The sequence below is a fragment of the Cuculus canorus genome, chromosome 6, assembly GCF_017976375.1.
Source record: "Cuculus canorus isolate bCucCan1 chromosome 6, bCucCan1.pri, whole genome shotgun sequence".
NCBI classification, from domain to species: Eukaryota; Metazoa; Chordata; class Aves; order Cuculiformes; family Cuculidae; genus Cuculus; species Cuculus canorus.
The window spans coordinates 39,577,702-39,597,644 of NC_071406.1; the positions used below are offsets into that span (position 1 = coordinate 39,577,702).

The 19,943-nt window shown below is 46.7% G+C and overlaps 1 protein-coding gene across 3 annotated transcripts in view; it reads right to left on the bottom strand.

Annotated features, from left to right (window-relative positions):
- Positions 1 to 19,943, bottom strand: part of ABCA12 (ATP binding cassette subfamily A member 12) — a 117,811-nt gene that overhangs the window by 25,846 nt on the left and 72,022 nt on the right. For all 3 annotated transcript variants that reach the window (XM_054069548.1, XM_054069547.1, XM_054069549.1), the window contains exons 25-37: positions 18,146 to 18,475; positions 16,152 to 16,221; positions 15,915 to 16,049; positions 14,600 to 14,755; positions 13,157 to 13,334; positions 11,412 to 11,630; positions 10,535 to 10,731; positions 9,994 to 10,154; positions 7,438 to 7,662; positions 6,115 to 6,253; positions 4,500 to 4,752; positions 3,211 to 3,297; positions 1,453 to 1,546 (exon numbers count right to left, since the gene is read on the bottom strand). In XM_054069548.1, coding sequence (XP_053925523.1) covers positions 1,453 to 1,546; positions 3,211 to 3,297; positions 4,500 to 4,752; positions 6,115 to 6,253; positions 7,438 to 7,662; positions 9,994 to 10,154; positions 10,535 to 10,731; positions 11,412 to 11,630; positions 13,157 to 13,334; positions 14,600 to 14,755; positions 15,915 to 16,049; positions 16,152 to 16,221; positions 18,146 to 18,475 — 2,244 coding nt within the window. The remainder of the gene's footprint in view (positions 1 to 1,452; positions 1,547 to 3,210; positions 3,298 to 4,499; positions 4,753 to 6,114; positions 6,254 to 7,437; positions 7,663 to 9,993; positions 10,155 to 10,534; positions 10,732 to 11,411; positions 11,631 to 13,156; positions 13,335 to 14,599; positions 14,756 to 15,914; positions 16,050 to 16,151; positions 16,222 to 18,145; positions 18,476 to 19,943) is intronic.

Here is a 19,943-nt window from a genome sequence, read left to right on the forward strand (position 1 = left end):
ACAAAACAGCTTCCTTCACGCTGAGGAACACCTGCCTGTGCCTGCTAGAGGTGAGAATCAGCTTTGAACATTACCTTTACTTCCTGGAGAAGCGATGCCTATACTTGGAATGATGTGAAATTAGGTGTATGTCCAGAAAACCACAAAAAAAATAGCTGCATTTTCAGGAATGACTAGGAACACATAACTAAGTACGTTCTTTATCTTACAAATGGCATCACGCTGTGCCTTGGGTCTGATTTCCTACTGGAAAAACAGGTTAAAATGCTTAAATTTTAATGCTTAAAACAGGTGAAGAGCACTGGAGGGAGGAGAGCTCAGCTTCATAGAATAGTTTGGTTGGAAAGGACCTTAAAGCCCATCCAGTTCCAAGGCCCCTGCTGTGGGCAGGGACACCTTCCAATTATGAAGACAGGCTGACAGACCTGGGCTTATTTAGCCTGAAGAACAGAAGGCTCTAGGGAGAACTTATGCACTCATATGGGAGGTGCTCCAGCCCTTGGATCATCTCTATGGCCTCCTCTGGACTTGGTCCAACAGATCCATGTCCTTCCTGTGCTGAGGACTCCAGAACTGAACACAGAGCTCCAGGGGAGGTCTCATGAGAGTGGAGAAGATGGGCAGAATCCCTTCCCTCGCCCTGCTGATCCCATTGCTTTGGATGTAGCCCAGGACACGTTTGGCTTTCTGGGCTATAAGCACACGCTGCCAGCTGACGTTGAGCTTCTCATCCCCCAGCACTCCAAGCCCTTCTGCTCAAGGCTGCTCTCAATCCATTCTCTGCCCAGCCTGTAGTTGTGCTTGGGATTGTCCCGATCCAGGTGGCAGGACCTTCACTTGGCCTTGTTGAACTTCAAGGCCTTGATGAAGCTTCAAACTGGACTGTAAAATTGTGACATCCCTGGGGCAGAATCTGCCCTTTCCCAAGTGCCTGTGAAGACACCAAGCCCAGCAGTGCCCACATCTGGCTCTGTGTGGGCCACCAGAATGCCAGTAAATAATATTATTAATCACTACTATTTATAATACAGAGTAGGATAAAAGCAGATGGATGTAGACTTTGCATAAAGTTCAGTTTTGAAAAGCAAAGAGCAACAATAGCTGTGCTTTCACGTAAAGACAGAGCTTGTATGAAATGCAATTTTCATCTTGAAATGCTCACCTCGGCTAAATGGGACGATCATACAACACTCAAAACCACTGCTAAACCTTCTCCCTCCAAGGGGAGGAAGGCAGATACATTAGCATCAGAATCTTCTGAGGACGCTGTCTCCTTTCCCGTCCCCAAACTGGTGCAGACAGTGGTCATCCACTGTGCACAACCAACAAGGCCAGAGAGAGACAGGAGCAATCTGAACACTCAGCTCCCCTCAGTATCACACCTGTCCACAAAACCACTCCCAATCTACAAGGCCCCTCAGGCTCCCTCTCTTTGGGGTTTATTCCAGTTACCTGGATGCCATTTGTGCAGTTGCAGGCAGAATAGTCAGTTCTCTCGTTTCCACTGGTAATCCACTGGCCGAGCATGTCCTCCTTTAAACACTGCCTGAAAAGGAACACATTTTCCTCTGAGGTTCTCTATGCTCAGGTGTGTAAACGATGCTAATTGCTGTCATGTTTAATGACAGCAAGGATGGCAGTGAGTAGCTTCAGCAGAAAAGCAGAGCTTCTTGTCAGCTCTGGGTGCTTCAGGGAATACCCATCCTCCCGCTGCCTTCAGTGCCTCTCAGCAGAGCCCTCGCTGCTGCTCTCTGTGCCTGGTTTCGTTCAGCTCGTTAAAAGGAATCCAGACACCACTTCATTCCCACAGCAGAGAGCACAAGGAGTTAGCGTGCAGAGGCCAGGATCATCTTACAGGGCAGAAATAAGGGTTGGGGAGCCCTGCGATGGACTGCATCGACGAGGCAGCCACTGTAAATGCTCAGCAGAAACGTTGGTGTGCAGACATGTGGCACCCTTGAGCATGCAAATCTGGTCAGGATTTTACTACCAATTCCCTGATGATTTATTTGCAGAAGCCGAAACAAACAATTCCATTTGGCACAGGTTTTAGATCCAGACAGCAACAGCTACGGCTAAGAACTTTCTGGGTGGGCTCACTGTTAGACCTGGGATTACTGGGGAGGCAAGGACTACTTCCCAGGTAGGACGATAGCTTGCGGTCATCCCAGCCTCCTGCCACCACCAAAGCTGCTCCCTTACTACTGGTAGTACTAAAGGAGTCCACTCGTGGTGGTGGATACTTCCTGAGGCAAAGAACACCAGCGTCAAGGTCCTGGTACTGGAAGTCCCAGTCCCAGCCTTAAAGCGCAGTGTAGTTTCCATTCTTCAAGGACATAGAATCACAGAATGGTTCAAGTTCGAAAGGACCTTAAAGATCATCCAGTTCCAACCCCCCTGCCATGGGCAGGGACACCTCCCACTGGCTCAGGCTGCCCAAGGCCCATCCAACCTGGCCTTGAACCCCTCCAGGGATGGGGCAGCCACCACTTCCCTGGGCAACCTGGGCCAGGGCCTCACCACCCTCACTGTGAAGAATTTCCTCCTAATGTCTAGTCTAAATCTGCCCTTCTCCAATTTAAAGCCATTTCCTCCTCGTCCTATCACTCCACGCCTTTGTTAAAAGTCCCTCCCCAGCTTTCTTGTAGCCCCTTCAGGTACTGGGAGGCCCCTATAAGGTCTCCCTGGAACCTTCTCTTCTCCAGGCTGAACAACCCCAACTCTCTCAGCCTGCCCTCGTATGGGAGGTGCCCCGGATCATCTTTGCAGCCCTCCTCTAGATCCATTCCTAGAGCTCCATATCCTTCTTATGCTGAGGATGATAGCTACAGTTCTGTGCTGGGAGATGCAAGCCTTCGATCCCGGCTGCATGGGAGCCACGTAGGCTCTTGGCAGAGCTGACATCTGCTTCACACCACGACTGCTCAGCTCCCTGCTCAGAACTGCTTTGCATCCCACCAGCTCGAGTGTGTGAGCAGTGCAAGCTCGCGCCTGCTTGTGAAAGGCCGGTTAGACATCTCCTAATGAGCTGGAGGAGTCTCCAGGTCAGCCTGAAGAGAGGCAGGAGGTGTTTTTCTCTGTGTGTGGCACCAATGCATGAAAATTCTGCAGATGATCAAAGATGGTTATTAAGGTCTACTGGCTAATTGTGTCACATCAATTCTCTTGCAGATTCAGAATTTAAATGGAAGAAAACCAAGTACTACTTACGAATTGCTTTCATTCATGCAAGTGTTATCTGTTCCAGGGAAAGCAAGCATCGAAGCGACTAAAGCATCTGTGGTTTCATTAAAATTCCTATGATTTAACAAAGAAAAAAAGAGAAAAAAATACGTTCAAGGTACTTCCACTACCACTAAACAGAGGAAAACTGTGTCTGAAAGAAACACGATTTATTTAAATGCTAAATAAATGGTTATTTGTGGTCCCAGCCCTGCAAAACAATTAAGCAGATGCAGCATATGAGGGCAGTCACACAGGTTTAAAAGGACTGTTTCTTGCTTCGAGCTGCACACCTACTCCAGTGATTCGCTGCCTCGAGATCAAAGCAAGATACCGATGAACTTTTGGACATTTGAGATACTATTTCCAGGGAATAGGCAGCTACTGCAATTTACAGGCACTGCTTCCAGCCTTGTCTCAATCAGCTCTCTCATCTGTGAAGTCCATTTGGTTTCGGTCATTCAAGAAGGTGCTTCTTGTTCCTGACCCAAGTCACTAACAACGATGCATCAGGAGAAGCAGAGAAGGTTAGGAACAGAGGACTCAGATGTGCAGTTCTGGTTCATTGCCTCATCTGGCAGGATTGAAGCGGAAAGGCATGAGCAGTCGTGGGAAAGAACACCTAAGAGCAGACACGCTTGCTTCGGAGCCAAGTTTTATATCTCTGACTTAAAGCTGAGAACCACTGGAGCAAGACAGCAGCTCACATCGTGAAATCAGAATGATACAAATAATCATTTTTGTAATTGGATTTTTCAGGACAATGGAATAATTCGGTAGTGACACCTGAATCACACTGAAAAAGTGCAAGTCCTTCAAATGACTGCACGCCTTGGACTGGTGAGGCCTCGGCAGGAGAGCACGTCCTGCGCAGACGGAGAGGAGAGTGATGCAGACAGCTCACAAAATGCGATCCCAGAGTTGTAGTGTGGGAGACAATCGATGTGGGGACCTCCAATTCACATTGAGGGGAAGAGTATATATATTTAGAGAATCCCTGTTGGATGGTATGGCTGCACAGGGCCGGAGGACTCCAGAAGCAAACACAAAGAATATTTCTTACATATTTCACAATTAATTCCAAGAGGTTGCTATTTTAAAGCTTTCTCACTGCTGGTCTGAGCCAAGCTACCTCCTCCAGAGACCCCATAGGAACAGGATTTCTGCATGTTACCTGCGTTAACAATTTTCAATTAGGTTTGTTTAGAAATAATCCTGATGGTAAACTGCCTCTTTATTAACAAACGGGTTTAAGGATCACGAAAAACAGCACTCACCCAAAGAAGTCTGCCTGGTCAGATGTGCCGTACAGAGAGGGGGAAAGAATGAGCTCAGGATATTCCGTTTCCTTTGTTCTCAGCGTCCCAAGTCCCATCGCAGCCGTCACAAAGAGGACCGGGAGGATGACTTGAGCAATGAAGCCTCTGACATCCCGCCGGGTGTGGTGGAATCTCTTAATGAACAAAGCTGTTGTCTTCTTAAGCAGCAAAGGCACACCCTGCAGACTTTTTGATCTAATCAGGAGCTGATCTGGGTACAAAAGAAGAACACGTTTTGTCACAGATCTGTGACACGCAGGGAATTGACGGTCATAGGTCCCCGGGGGGGGATATTTAGCTCCCTGCACTCTTTTGCAGATGGCAAATCAAAACCATGATGTTGCAACATACGCAACGGTCAAGCTTGGGACAGAACTCAGATTTTGGCTTGTGAGTCACAAGCTCACGCAGCATCATTTTATGTGCTTAATTTGAAATCTGTAGAGGTAGTGAATTGATTCTGGGGTCTCACAAGAGGAAGACAGGCTTCCCAATGCAAGAAGTTATCTACATCCCATCTACTCAGCTGCAACTTGCACAGCAAACGTATTATTCTTCTATATTTGCCAACTGAAAATGTTCATAATTTCGAAAGCAGGTTCTCAGACAAATCAATAAGAGAATTCATTCTGAAACAAGAAAACAAGGCACATAAACTAATTGATCATCTGCATGGGAAGGCTTGTGGTACTCTAAAAGCAGAGCCAAACCCTGTGCAACCTATTATTCTTTATGAAATATTAACCTACATATAACAAAATGTGAAGCAAACCCTTTTTAGTGTTCTCATTAGAGGTAACACAAAACAATTCTCTACACATATGAGTTACTGCTTACAGTAACGTTTACAGTGCAGGTCAGTATTGAGAAGTGAGTATGAAAATACCTCCGTGTTGTCCCTTATCTGCTTCCCTAACTCTAAACAGTGTATTCATAGGTAATAAACATGTTTCTACTCTGCAAGAAAGGTTGTTCAGACAGGCAGCTGCTCAGTTTTGGGCCACACTACCTTTTGCAGCTCTCAAACCTTTAGGGATGCTGGTGTATTGTCTTCCAAACATGAATTTCTCCCACTGTCCTGATGAGTCGAGAACCCTGAGCCCTCTGACTGAACCGCAAGGGCAGGGACACGGCCAAAAGCAGAGGAGGACCCAGCTCAGAGCTGTGCTGCTTTTGCAACAGGCTAAGGGATTTCCACAAGGCTTCTCACCAATTCCGCTAGTTCTGTAGAAATAATCCTCTACACCAATTACAACAATTACTTTCAGAGGTATACATTTGCTCTTTCACCCACACAGTGCATTAGATTAGATTCAAACCTTGATCAATTTAAAGGAAGGCGGATGCAAACAAACTCCCTCTGTAATTTATTCTGTGACTCAGATTATTCCAAACCAGTGGATCTAAACAACTGTTGAGTGCTGTACTTCTACTGATTTATTGGTTTCGTGATTTCTGGTTGGGTGAAATGCGGTTTTCAAGAAAGAAAGAGGACGGGAAGCTCAAATCAGTCCATCTGTCATTGTTTGCATCTGCAACAGGTCTGGAATAAAACCCAGAAGTAATTCAATACCGTCTCTTTCTGTGAAGGTATCTGTGCTCATGGACATGTCATCACTGCCGCTTTGGCCACTGGCTCCTGGCAGCCTTTGGGGCAGTTCAGCATCTTCACGCTGGTCCTTCCCTAGCTCTTTCGTCAGGTTGAGAAACACCTATGGGGCAAGAAAGTAGGAAGGAAAATAGGTCCAAATGACTCCATTTACCAAAACAATAATCAGAATTCACTCTCCTATTTCGTAGCTGTAGCTGGTGCAGCAATTGGGAATTACAATCCTCTTTCAGTTCCCTTTTTGTTCCACAAGAGAAATTCACTTTTCAGGATGAAATTGTTGTTGTCCAGCACCTTGTTACCTCCTGCCTTTCTCCTGCTGCAGCAGGGGAGTCTGAAATCTTTAGTCTCCTGACTCACCTTGTCCTCATACCACCTCCTACCTTACTAATGAGTAGAGGTAAACGAAGCTGCATTTAAGCTCAGGCCTGACCTAACTCTGCTCCCTCCACACCCATCCAGTGAGCAGCACACAGACAGCTCTCTCCGGCATAGCACCCACAAAGAAACAAGGAGAGACGTTTCCCTGGGACGTTTCTGCTTCCAGCCTTGGACGATCCTAGCTGCCTCTGTGCTGGGATTGTGCACATTTGTGAGGTTTGTGTGGGAGCACGCTGGGGAAGCAGCTGAGTACCAAGCTGCATGTTGTACATGCTGTATAACTCATTCTTGCTGCCTTAGGAAAACACCTTAAAAGCAAGCAAGAATTCCTGAGAAGAAAAGGCAACAATCTCCCTCCTTCCTGCAAGACAAGGGTCATCACTGCTCATCATTCTAAGTTACTCTTTGCTTCTGATGCAACTAAATTATCGTGTTCATCTTTATGTGACCGGAGCTTTCCCAGGCGCCCGTGTTACTCCAAGCTGCAGCAGATGACTCGCTTGGACAACACAGCATCCACGCTGAAGTTCATCACTGACATGGTTTGCTACCTCTCTCCCTGCTGACGGCGTCTGGAGACAAACCCAGATTAGCGGAAACAAGGAGAATAGCTCACAAAGCAACACATCACCATCCTCTCCCCTCAGTCTAACTCCCGTATCTCCTTTTCTGGATAAAATACCAGAAAGCTCTTAGCGAGGTGAGGCAGTGGCGACACTTTGTGTGTTAGTAAACGCATAGATTTATGAATAGATCTATGCACTCACACGTTCTTAAGTGTAACATAGTGAACAACCAAACCACTGCAGCTCTCGCATCCAAAACAGCCCAGAAAGCAGGGCTACACAGTGCTGAAGTTGATCTCTAAAAACCTTTCACTAAACCGAGCATATCCTGAGTTCATACCTCTTCCACAGTTGTGTTTGAAATCCCGTAGCAACCAAGGTGGAGATCACTCAAGCTGGTATCAAGAGCTCTAAGAAGCGCCTGGTAGGCCCCCGAGACTGTGGATTTGAAGGGTGGAAGCACGTACACGAGCTCTCCACCAATATCTTCCTTGAGATAAGCCTCCGGGAGGTGGGACTGGATCAAGGAGGTCACTGCTGTGGTGTCACACTCTTCGATCATGTTCTGAAATAGGAGGAAAACACTCTGTGGTCACTGAGAGCTGTGAGGTCAAACCTCCTACTGCAGCATTTAACTCAAATTGTGTCCCACAGGTTGATCAGTAGGTGGTCTCAAATCTAGGTATGCCACATTCCAAGTTGCTGTGAGAGAGCTGACACCTGAACTTGGCTGCCAACACAAACACACTCTTTTCCCATGAAAAATGGGTCTTGCACACCGGTCTCTTCTCATTTTCTCTCTCCACGCTGCCAGCAATTTGGAACAGGGGCTGATATCGTATGCTATAGAACCTGGGGGTCTTGGTTGACAGCTGACTGAACACGAGCCAGCAGTGTGCCCAGGTGGCCAAGAAGGTCAATGGCATCTTGGCTTGGATCAGAAACAGCGTGACCAGTGGGTCCAGGGAGGTTCTTCTGCCCCTGTGCTCAGCACTGGTGAAAATTTTTCACAGCAAGGGTGATGGGGCCCTGGCAGAGGCTGCCCAGGGAGGGGGTGGAGTCCCCATCCCTGGAGGTATTTAAAAGACGGGTAGATGAGGTGCTCAGGGACATGGTTTAGTGGTTGATAGGAATGGTTGGACTCAACGATCCTGGAGGTCTTTTCCAAGCTAGTGATTCTGTGATTCTGTGTCTGTACATTATTCTGTGTGCTGGGGCTACCAACAGCACTGTAATAAATGCTACCAAGAGCAGAGATTCCCCACTCAGAAGAACATTTTGCCTCAGGCCAGGTACTATCGATGGGCTCTCCCCATCTGCTTTATTCCTCTGAACTCCAGAACTCACACTCTGCACCCAGCCTTGCCTCAAGGAGACTCAGTTCTTCTTCAACAAAGCAGAACGTTGAGATGCCCATTTTCTGAGGACCACAGAGGCTGGTGGGGTGGCCCCCCTGGAGAGCCGCTTCCTGTTTTGAGGGAAAGGGAGGCCACACGCTCTGTCAGCATCTCTTGCTGAGATGCAGCATGCTCACACCCTGATCCTCGATAGTTCTTTGGCACCAGTGTCCTTAGATATGTCACTTGGCTCCTGCCGATACAGCCATAAGCATTTGAATCCCTGAACAAGCCTTGAAGGCCCCCTTTAGAGATGAAGCTGCCGAGCGCTCTAACTCGGCTCCACGCAGGCTCGCAGCCAGGAGAATCTCTGCCCCTGGCAGTGCCTGCTGTGGCGATTGTCCTCACAGGACACAAATGGCAGCTAAAGCCCAGCGGGTAAAGGAGGATCAAAAGGACTGCATCATGCACCTGGGATACAGGAGGCTCAAGTTCAGACCTAGAGCTGCAAGGCTTTGTATAGAGGGGTGAAGCTGAGACTCCTGTGTTTTGAGGAATTCTCCATGCAGGCTGTCTTTCTGAAGGAAACTTAATTATTCAAAAAAACCAAGGTTTTAACCCAAACCACATCCTACTTTCACAGGGACATAAAGTGGACACATAAAAAAGTTATTCCATTAAAGTGGAAGCATACTAGAACAATCATTTCACTGTAGGCATCTGATGATGTGATTGAGAGCAGTCCTGCAGAGAAGGACTTGGGGGTGGTGGTTGGTGAGAAGCTTGACATGAGCTGGCAACACTCGCTCGCAGCGCAGAAGGCCAACTGTGTCCTGGGCTGCATCAAAAGCAGCATGGCCAGCAGGGCCAGGGAAATGATTCTGTCCCTCTATTCCGGTCTTGTGAGGCCTCATCTGGAATATTGTGTCCAGTTCTGGAATCCTCAATATAAGAAGGATATGGAGCTGTTGGAACAGGTCCAGAGGAGGCTACAAAGATTATCAGAGGGCTGGAGCACCTTCCATATGAGAACAGGCTGAGAGAGTTGGCGTTGTTCAGCCTGAAGAAGAGAAGGCTCTGGGGAGACCTTATAGTGGCCTTCCAGTACCTGAAGGGGCTACAGGAAAGCTGGGGAGGGGCTGTTCACAACAGCTTGTGGGGAGGGACGGGGACGGGTACAAACTGGAGAAAGGCAGATTTAGACTGGACATCAGGAAGAATCTCTTCGCTATGAGAGTGGTGAGACACTGGAACAAGTTGCCAAGGAAAGTTGTGGCTGTCCCATCCCTGGAGGTGTTCAAGGCCAGGTTGGATGGGCCTTGGGCAGCCTGAGCCAGTGGGATGTCCCTGTCCGTGGCAGGGGGGTTGGAACTGGATGACCTTTAAGGTCCCTTCCAACCCAAACTATTCTATGATTCTATGATCTAAGACTGAGATGGACCTTCCTCAGAATGTTTCATTTCTGTGGGATGCTATGATGTCCACCTTCCCTTCTGTAATAAGACTGACTCATTTCCCACCCAAGATGCTGAAAATTCAGGATCAACTCAGACACAAACCTTCTTCTTTGTGAGTGTCAGGTGGTATCCATCGCCAAATGTTTCCTTGAGGTAGAATGGCGAACCACAACATTTGAGTCCTCCGTGCTCAAGGAAGGCGATCCGGTCACTCAGAACTTCTGCTTCATCCAAGTGATGTGTTGAGAGAATGATGGTTCTGCCTGGAAAACACAACGCTGATGTCAGCCACCACTGAATAAACACGTGACAGCTTGCGCTGGGTGAAAGCAACGCTGAATGAGGGCACAGAATGTCAGGTGAAAATCAGTTGAGCTTTTTGGGAATTATTGAAATTGGATGAAAGGCAACATTAGAGAGAAGCGGGAAGTTACTGTACTGTAAACTGCATATTGTGGTAAAGTTACTTGTCAAATGACACCTTGAATTACAAAAAACCAGCCAGGAGGCATCCAGAAGACGCACAAAATCCCTGTCTCCCACAATTCATCCTCTGTGGTCTCCAAAACCCACTGATACCATAATTTCAGAAGTGACATGAAACACCTTTGCCACCTGGCAGCGTTTTGTCTCATCACAGTACCTTTTTTATTCTTGGAGATGATTTCCCAAATGCTTCTCCGAGAGCAAGGATCCACCCCTGTGGTTGGTTCATCTAGTATCACCACCCTTGATCCACCCAGAAGAGCGATAGCTATAGACAACTTCCTCTTCATCCCTCCAGACAGGGAGCCAGCCAGCTTGTGACGATGGCTGTACAGTCCAGTCTCCTTCAAAGTCCTTGAAAACAAAGGAAAAAAAAATCCCAAAAGTTGCCTTTCAGGCATCTTTTAAAAGCAAGGAATCTGAAAACATCCCAAAAAATCACAACTGCAAATGAAAAACTGCTCAGATACAGAGTGATCAATGGAATGGTCACAGCACAGGGAGATGATTCACCCGGCACGGTCACAGCTCAGGGAGATGATTCACCTGGCAGCTCAATCACTGGGTTTTAAAGTTAAAACATTTCTTTTAGGATGTTTTCAGAGTTTCCATCTCGCAAGCCAAAGTTAAGGGCTCAACCTCATCAACTGAGAACACCAAGATCCAAACTCCCTGGGAAGTTCTGACTGCTTCACTTCTCCACAGAAACAATAAACCCAACATCATCTTTTTGACTGGTTGATGAAATCTTTTTACAGGGAAAATCATAAAGCAGCAAGGACTAGACCCTTAGGCCTATCAATTCATCTCCAAAGAATTGCCACAGAAGCTTGGAAACCCCTGGAGAAGAGGCATTGTTCTTTTACACCCACAGATATTGATATATTCCTTTAGTCAGACCAAGGCATTATTTGAACTCTGCGCTGCACCTGCAGCAGTCCTCAAAACCATTCATTTGAGCTTTGCAGTGGCAAAGTGACTCATTTTGACAGCCCTCTCTCTCTCTCTCTTCTCCAACCCTGATATTTTTATACCTCTTCACTTCTTGGTAGAGCTCCTGTTGACTCCAGTGAGGGACTTTGATGTACCCGTAGAGCAGCAAGTGTTCCTTTGTGGTGAGGTAGTTAAAGAGCACGTTGTGCTGCATACACACCCCCATGTCCTTTCTGATCACCTCTTGGTCGCTTCTGATGTCTTTGCCGTACACAAAGATAGTTCCTGATGATGTAGGGAACAACCCAGTCAAAATAGAGCTGAAAGGGAAAAATAAATGGAAAAGGAAGTCAGAAAACCAAGAAAGTCATGGGTAATTCTTTTCACTGTACCTACCACCACTTTCAAAGTTGCCTTACATCACCATCACGCTTCTTCCAGCCAGAGACCACCGGTCACCCCTTCTTCTGCTGTTTGACTGCACTTTGGCAGCACGGTGGCAAATTAAAACCAAAGGACATCCTTGTACTCCTCTGTGTGAATGTGAGGGCAAGTACTAAGCTCACACTCTGAATTCTGGCTGCTTTTCACGTCTATCTCCTTTAGCCTTGCCCTCCCTAAGTCAGAGCACTGCACGTCCCACCCCATCCATCAATACTCACGAATGCCCTGGCTTCCAGCTTAATCTCTGGGAATTCATATAATGCAGGTACTCTTCATTCTTTGAGGTTTGCCTCCAGTATCTAGACAGCCTCATATTGCAAACCACAGCAGAGATTGAAAACCACTTCATCTCGCTAACCACAGAGCATGGAAACCCGATTTCACTGCCATGATTAACTAGAAACGAGGCAGGACTTCCAGACAAGACACCTCACAGTGGGCAGCACTTTCACCTAGTTCAAGCAAATAATTACATACCCAGCAATACCCAACAGAGCTGAGTCAAGTACCCTCTGATCAGAATAACTATTTGCACATTACAAGTAATTTTTGGTGCTGCCCTGCAAGGGCTAAAGGCTAAGATGTCTTTCAGACTGTCCTTCACCTTCCCAGAGCTTTTCTCTCTCCTGGGACTTTTAGCTATCATTAAAAAGGAAAAGAGTAACTTGTGACCTTACTCAAGATTTGAAGCCTGCACTAAGTTCCAAGAAGCTATTATACTTTCCTGCGTATCACCTCTTGCCTACACTTTGCAAAGAGGATATGAGATGAACTGATAATAAGCTGAGATGAAGCACACATCTGTCTCGCTGGTTTGGACTCTTCCGAGGCTTATATTTATCAGCTTAATGTTGCTTTCAAAGGGATGCACGTATATATCAGCGGAGAAATCAAGTTCTACAGGTCTGTTTTAGTGCCGTTATCTAACAAATCAAATAATTTATAAATGGCAAGGCTGGAAGGGTTGAAAGGCCAGCGGATTAATCCACTGCTATTCCAGCCCAGCCAACCCATGAGTTTATGATGCTGAAATACACCTTTATTAAGCTTTCTTGCTAACATCCCCTCAGCTTCGGTACGCACACAAGCCACCCACAGCTTTCAGAACAACCTGACCCCAGGCACCAAAGTGGCATGGAACAAAACGCTAGAACAGTTGCTGTGCTGTGTGTTACAGGTATCCTGCCACATTAAAAAGCATGTTCCTAAGCAGAAAAGAACCTTTAATTCTAATAAAGAGATTGCTGAGGTCATCCATGAGCAGGATAAAACTACAAGAGAGATTTGGCTTAATAAAGTATCTTATTCAGTCTCCCAACACTGCACAACCCCGCTTGCTCTCTCATTCATCCCAAATCATGCCCCCAAAAGGTAAGAAAAAGCAGCTTTAAAGGATACGCACATGGTCGTAGTTTTCCCAGCTCCATTGTGTCCCAGCAGGGATGTGATATTCCCTTCATAGAAGTTGAGACTGAGGTTGTTCACAGCAGCTTTGGATCCATAAACCTTTGTTATGCCACAGAGAGAGACTCCCAAGGTGAGATCAGTGGGCTCGGGTTCCAGGTGAGGCGGGGGGGCACCTTTGACAGCAAAGGGAAGGGAGAGGACAGTTACTGTGCTCCAGCAGGCATTTGTGCTACTTTTTCACCTCAGAGATTAGCAGGGCTTTTAAAAAAGAAAACACAGGAAAAGCAGGTGCCTTTTAGCTAGGAAAATAAAGGACATTTCACAAGAGCCAGATCGTTTTGAGCTCACTGGGATTTCTCCTCTTTACTTCTGCAGCTTCTAACAACTCCTGACAATAAGCGTTAATCACTTTTGAAAAGGTCACATATTTAGATGTTTCAGAGCACCTAACTTAATATATACTAACCAAGCACAGAAAACGAGAGAACATACAGCAAAACTACTGAGTTATTTCCAGCTAGGTAGAATCAGCAAGTCTTTATGTGTGATCTCACAGTATTTTAGAGGTTATGTATTTAAAGAGATGAACAAAGAAGCATGCATCCCTTTCACCAAGTGGAAACCTCTATTTGCTTGCACAAAGAAAAGCGTATTTCTACATAGAATAGTACAATGGTTTGGCTTGGAAGGGACCCTAAAGCCCATCCAGTTTCACCCTCTGCCACGGGCAGCAACACCTCCCACTGGATCAGGTTGCTTCAAAGCCCCATCCAACCTGGCCTTGAACACCCCAGGGGATGGGGCAACTGTAACTGCTCTGGGCAACCTGGACCAGAGCCTCACCACCTGCACAGGAAAACATTTCTTCCTGACATCTCACCTCAATCTCCCCTCTTGCAGCTTAAAACTATTCTCTCTTTTCCTATCCCTGCACTCCCTGATCCAGAGCCCCTCCCCAGCTTTCCTGGAGCCCCTTTCAGTACTGGAAGCTGCTCTAAGGTATCCTTGGAGCCTTCTCTTCTCCAGATTGAAAGATCTGAATTCTTTCAGCCTGTCCTTGTAATGAGGGTGCTTCAGCCCTCGGATCATCTCCATGGCCCGGTCTGGAGTTGCTCTAACAGATTCATGTCCTTCCTGTGCTGAGGACACAGAGCACTGTAAAGTGAGATTATTGCTGCTAAGGCAACTGCCCAACTCCAACATACACAAAAGTGTACGTAAGTATCAGTACTGGATTTCGACATCAAACAGGAAGAACAAGTATAATTTAAAAGCCAAATCTCTACTGATGTAAGTAACAGCTTCCGATTTTTCTTGTGCTACAAACTAAGGATCAATGCAGAAATGTCCTTTCTGAGTACAGTGCCCCTTTACAAATTAGGCTTTGTTCACCTAAAAGCTAGGGTTAGTATGGCTACTCCATCTAGCATTCACATACATATCTTATTGTCCAGGGTGGCTTCTTTCCTTAACATCAGCTTGGTGAAGAGCAGACCTTTTCGTTTCTCAGTCCAGAAGGGGAGGTAGCTGTTGTATTCAAGCCAGTAAGATGGAAGCAATGGGAAATACCAGGGAGCAGCCATGCCGTATCTACCTGCAAGGAGAAGAGGAATCTCATTCAGGTATCCGTTTCCGAGGAAGAATCACTACAGGGGTGCACTCCAAATATCAAAAATAGACTCCGCAGAGATCTCTCCCCTCTTGATGTGCTCATGCACTGCTGACACTTGGTAGAGAATCTGCCCAATGGATGCAATAGGAAGCACTCGCTAATTTGTCATTCTGAGTAACTTCATAGCTGGAGGGCAGGAGTACTTTACATTTTCCACTGGGTAGATTTCCGTATGCCAGCAGACTGCTTCATTAGGTGGGGAAGAAAGGCAAAAGACAAATGTACTGGCTCTTGCCCAAGGCAGGAATTACTTTTGGAGATCAAATGATAGAAGTAACACAACACACAATCACTCAGCTGACAAATGCAGGCTGACATGCTCTGTTCCCATTCTCACCAAGCAGACCACAAACATGTCTTCCCATGTCCTTGGCTTCAGCTTCTTCAGGAGACCCAGCTACCCATGTGATAAGCAAAGGAACCCTAATTCTCCTTTGCTCTGCTCTGTCTCAGTTTCATTAATACTGTCTGACACCCACAAAGTTATAGAATCACAGAATTGTTTGGTTGGAAAATACCTTTGAGATTATTATGTCCAACCATACCTGTCCACTACTAAACCAGATCCCTGAGCACCTCATCTATCCATTTTTTAAACATCTCCAGGGATGGAGCCTCAACCATGTCCATGGGCAGTTGTTCCAGTGCCTGATAACACTTTCATTGAAGAAATTTTTCCTAATATTCAATCTAAACCTCCCCTGGTGCAACTTCAGACCATTTCTTCTCCTTCTATCACTTGTCACTTGGGAGAAGAGACCAGAACCTCTCTACAACCTCCTTTCAGGCAGTTATAGGCAGTGATGAGGTCTCCCTTCAGCCTCCTTTTCTCCAGGCCAAACAACCCCAGTTTCCTCAGCCGCCTCTCAAAAGGCTTATCCTCCAGCCCCTTCACCAGCTTCACTGCCCTCCCCCGGACACACTCCAGTGACAACTGCCACGCTCCCTTTGATCTTGGAAGCAGAGACATCCCGTGTATGGAGAATATCTTACTGCCGGAACCATGGAATCAGCCACTATAGTATTTATTGTCCTCTAAAAGAGTTGGTATAGCGCCAGCCTGAATGCTTTGTAGTCTTACCTGGGAAAACATTCCTTATGTACCATCCCATGATAAAGTAAATGACGGAGTCTATCAGAATGAGCCAGCACATATAGCCAAAGGAAGTGTTGTCTCCAATCATTGGGGACTTGTACATGTTGTCCCACTGCAGACCTGCAGAAAGGCATTTAGAAATACAAACAGAATCCTTATGAGTTAATGAAACGTCACAACCACAGGAGCTCAGCGCCTAAGTTTTGTCTACAATAAACATACCTATGCCCTGTGCCTCGTATCGAGCAATGTATTGACTTGCATAACTGAACGCGGTTGGAGACAACAGACTCTGTGGAATAAGCAAAATTGAAAATACAGAATTCATGAATTCATCTCAGAGAAATCAAGGCAGTCAATTAGTCAGGTACCTCACTGCCTTGGTCCAGTAGCTAGAAAAATTAGTGAGTTTCTTTTTCCAGCAGACCCAAAGAGCACTGGACCAGGCTTATGTTGGGTTACACCTCTGGCAGTGGGCTGTAATGTCTTCTTAGAGCCTGCCCACCTTTTGCTTCCACCCCTAGGACCCATCTCTCATACAGAGCTGCATTTTAGCCTTTCAAAATACAGGCTGGCTTCGGGAACCTAAAACCTACCTACTTCTACCCTTGATAAGAAACAAGACTTTAGATCTATTTCCACGGCTAGGAATGGGAGATACATGAAACTGGAGGATAAGCAGAGCCAGCAATGAGCAGAGTCATAGAATCACTAGATTGGAAGGGACCCACTGGGTCATCGAGTCCAACCATTCCTAACACTCCCCAAACCATGTCCTTCAGCACCTCGTCCACCCTTCCCTTAAACACCTCCAGGGAAGGCGACTCGATCCCCTCCCTGGGCAGCTGTTCCAGTGCCCGATGACCCTTTCTGTGAAAAAATTTTTCCTGACGTCCAGCCTGAATCTCCCCTGGCGCAGCTTGAGGCCATTCCCTCTTGTCCTGTCCCCTGTCACTTGGGAGAAGAGGCCAGCTCCCTCCTCTCCACAACCTCCTTTCAGGTAGTTGTAGAGAGCAATAAGGCCTCCCCTCCTCAGCCTCCTCTTCTCCAGGCTAAACAACCCCAGCTCTCTCAGCTGCTCCTCGTAAACTTGTTCTCCAGCCCCCTCTCCAGCTTCATTGCTCTTCTCTGGACACACTCCAGAGCCTCAACATCCTTCTTGTGGTGAGGGGCCCAGAACTGAACACAGTACTCAAGGTGCGGTCTCACCAGTGCCGAGTACAGAGCGAGAATCACCTCCCTGGACCTGCTGGTCACACCGTTTCAACCCTGCTTCACTGCCCTGCTACCTAAACTCCTTACTGAGACAGCTTCATTTTTCACACTGCTTTTGCTTCGCAGTCTGAAAGGGCAAAGTACACAGCTCAGGCTACTGTGACTCAGTTGGCACGTAGGCACTCACTAAAACTCCACAACTAATGCTTTTGGTCACAGGACACAGTTTCTCCCCCTCAAACAGGCCATGGCCAGCCCTCCTGTCATGCTTTCGTTGCTGTCAATGCCCGGTGACAGGACTGAGAAAGGCACCCAAACTCAGGTATATTTGTGACACAAACTATAACAGGAGCTGAAGGGAATTGAAGGTGAGGGTTTGCTTCCACAAACATGGTCTCTGTCACTGAAAAGCAGAACTATGAATCATAGAATGCTCTGGGTTGGAAGGAACCTTCCAACCATCTGGTCGAACCCCCCTAAAGAAGCAGGGACATCTTTAACCAGATCAGGTTGCTCAGAGCCCCATCCAACCTGACCTCGCATGTTTCCACGGGTGGGGCCTCCACGATCCTGCTTGGCAATCTGGGCCAGTGTTTCACTACCCTCATAGTAAAACATTTCTTCCTTATATGAGAAGTGTCCCTGCCCATGGCAAGGGGGTTGGAATTAGATGATCTTTAAGGTCTCTTCCAACCCAAACTATTCTATGATTCTATATCCAGGGTAAATCTCCCATCCCTTTGTTTAAAATCATTACTCCATGTCTTGTCATAACACGCCTTGCAAAAATGTCTGTCCCCATTTTTCCTGGAGCCCCTTTCAGTACTGGAAGCTGCTCTAAGGTCTCCCCAGAGCCTTCTCTTCTCCAGGCTGAACAACCCCAACTCTCTCAGCCTGTCCTCGTACGGGAGGTGCTCCAGCCCTCGGATCATTTTTGTGGCCTCCTCTGGACCCGCTCCAACCGCTCCATGTCCTTCCTGTGCTGAGAACACTGAACTTACCAGTAGGCTCTTCACAGAGAAGCTCAAATGATTCTCGATGACGAGCAGCACGATGAAGGGGAAGAAGGTGAGGATGTACACGAGACTGCCCACCAAGGCTGCTATGTTGGTGTTATTGAAGAAAACGCTGATGAAGTAGCTCATAGCTATGATGGACAGACTGTAGTCCATAAGATACAGGAACAGGAGCGTCGTGTTTGTTTTGGGAAGGATGTCACCCACTTTGAGAACAACGATGAGGAAGGTGACAGTGATGAGAAGGAAGATGGCGCACTCTATGAACCAGGCGATGAAATGGCTGCTGGCATTAACACCCATCATTTTCATGTACTACAGAGAGAAAGGTGGAAAAAAAAAATCATAAGTGACAAGTTTTTATTATGAGATCTTTCTGCTGATATTGAACTGTTTCTTATTTTGGTTTCTGGACAGGACATGCAACCGAACTGTGCTCTTTCATACTCTGGCATGCTGAATGTTGATAACCAGGGAGAAACCACACACTCACCTTTCTGGAATGTTCTTGGCTTGCAAAGCAGTCAATTGCAAAAGAACAGCATAGACAGGATCTGCAAGCATGAAGCATCACAGCCCACAAACCCCAAAGCAACTTCTGGCTGTACATCTGTAACTTTTCTAAAGCATTTTGGTTATTTTTAAAAATAACACTCTTTGATAGAGTGATTTGAATATAAAAGCTCTTAAGTACAGAATCATCATAGGACCCGAGGGGATGGCAGGAAGCTGTGCCAGGGGAGGGTTAGGTTGGACATTAGGAAAAGGTTCTTCCTCCAGAGGGTGGCGGACCACTGGAACAGCTCCCAGGGAAGCAGTCACGGCGCCAAGCCTGACAATATTGCAGATGCAATTGACCAACGCCCTCAGCCCCACGGTGTGAATGTTGGGGTTGTCCTGTGCAGGGACAGGAGCTGGACTTGATGGTCCTTGTGGGATCCTCCCAACTCAGGACGTTCTATTGATTCTGTGATCACAGAATGGTTTGGGTTGGAAGGGACCTTAAAGCCCACCCAGTTCCACACCCTGCCATGGGCAGAGACACCTCCCACTGGATCAGGTTGCTTCAAAGCCCCATCCAACCTGGCCTTGAACGCCTCCAGGGATGGGGCAGCCACAGCTTCCCTGGGCAACCTGGGCCAGGGCCTCACCGCCCTCATTGTGAAGAATTTCTTCCTAATGTCTAATCTAAATCTTCCCCCTTCCAATTTAAAGCCATTCTCCCTCATCCTATCACTATATATCTTTGAAAACAAACCATTTCTCACACAACCCCAAGAGAACAAATAATAGCTAAATTACCACAGTTATAAGGAAGCAATATTACTTTATATTAGCTGATAATTGAGTTCACAACTGTATTGATAAATACAGTATAAAACTACTGATAAATCTAAAAGAAACTACAGGGGCCGGTGTCTTGTAGATTGCGTCCCATCTAAAAAGATTACTGACACCGTGGTTCTTGGAGACAGTGAAATTGCGTTCCCTACACGAGAGTAAGGTGATGTCTGCCTACCACTAGGGTTCACTCATTTTCAATCTTATCAGTTCACAGAGTGCTCTTTCTTGGAAGCGTTTTTGGTGGGTCAGTATTTATTTCCGTGGTATTGGATAAAACTCAGATCTTTTGTTACTTGCTGAATCTTAGTTTTACCAAAGTTCTTTGCTGCTCATGTCTGTTAACTGTGTTCACACTGAAAACTTGAGTTAACTTAATAAATTCCCCCGTCTCGATGATATTTCTTTTCCAATAGGCAACCTGACCAAAGAACTTCATTTT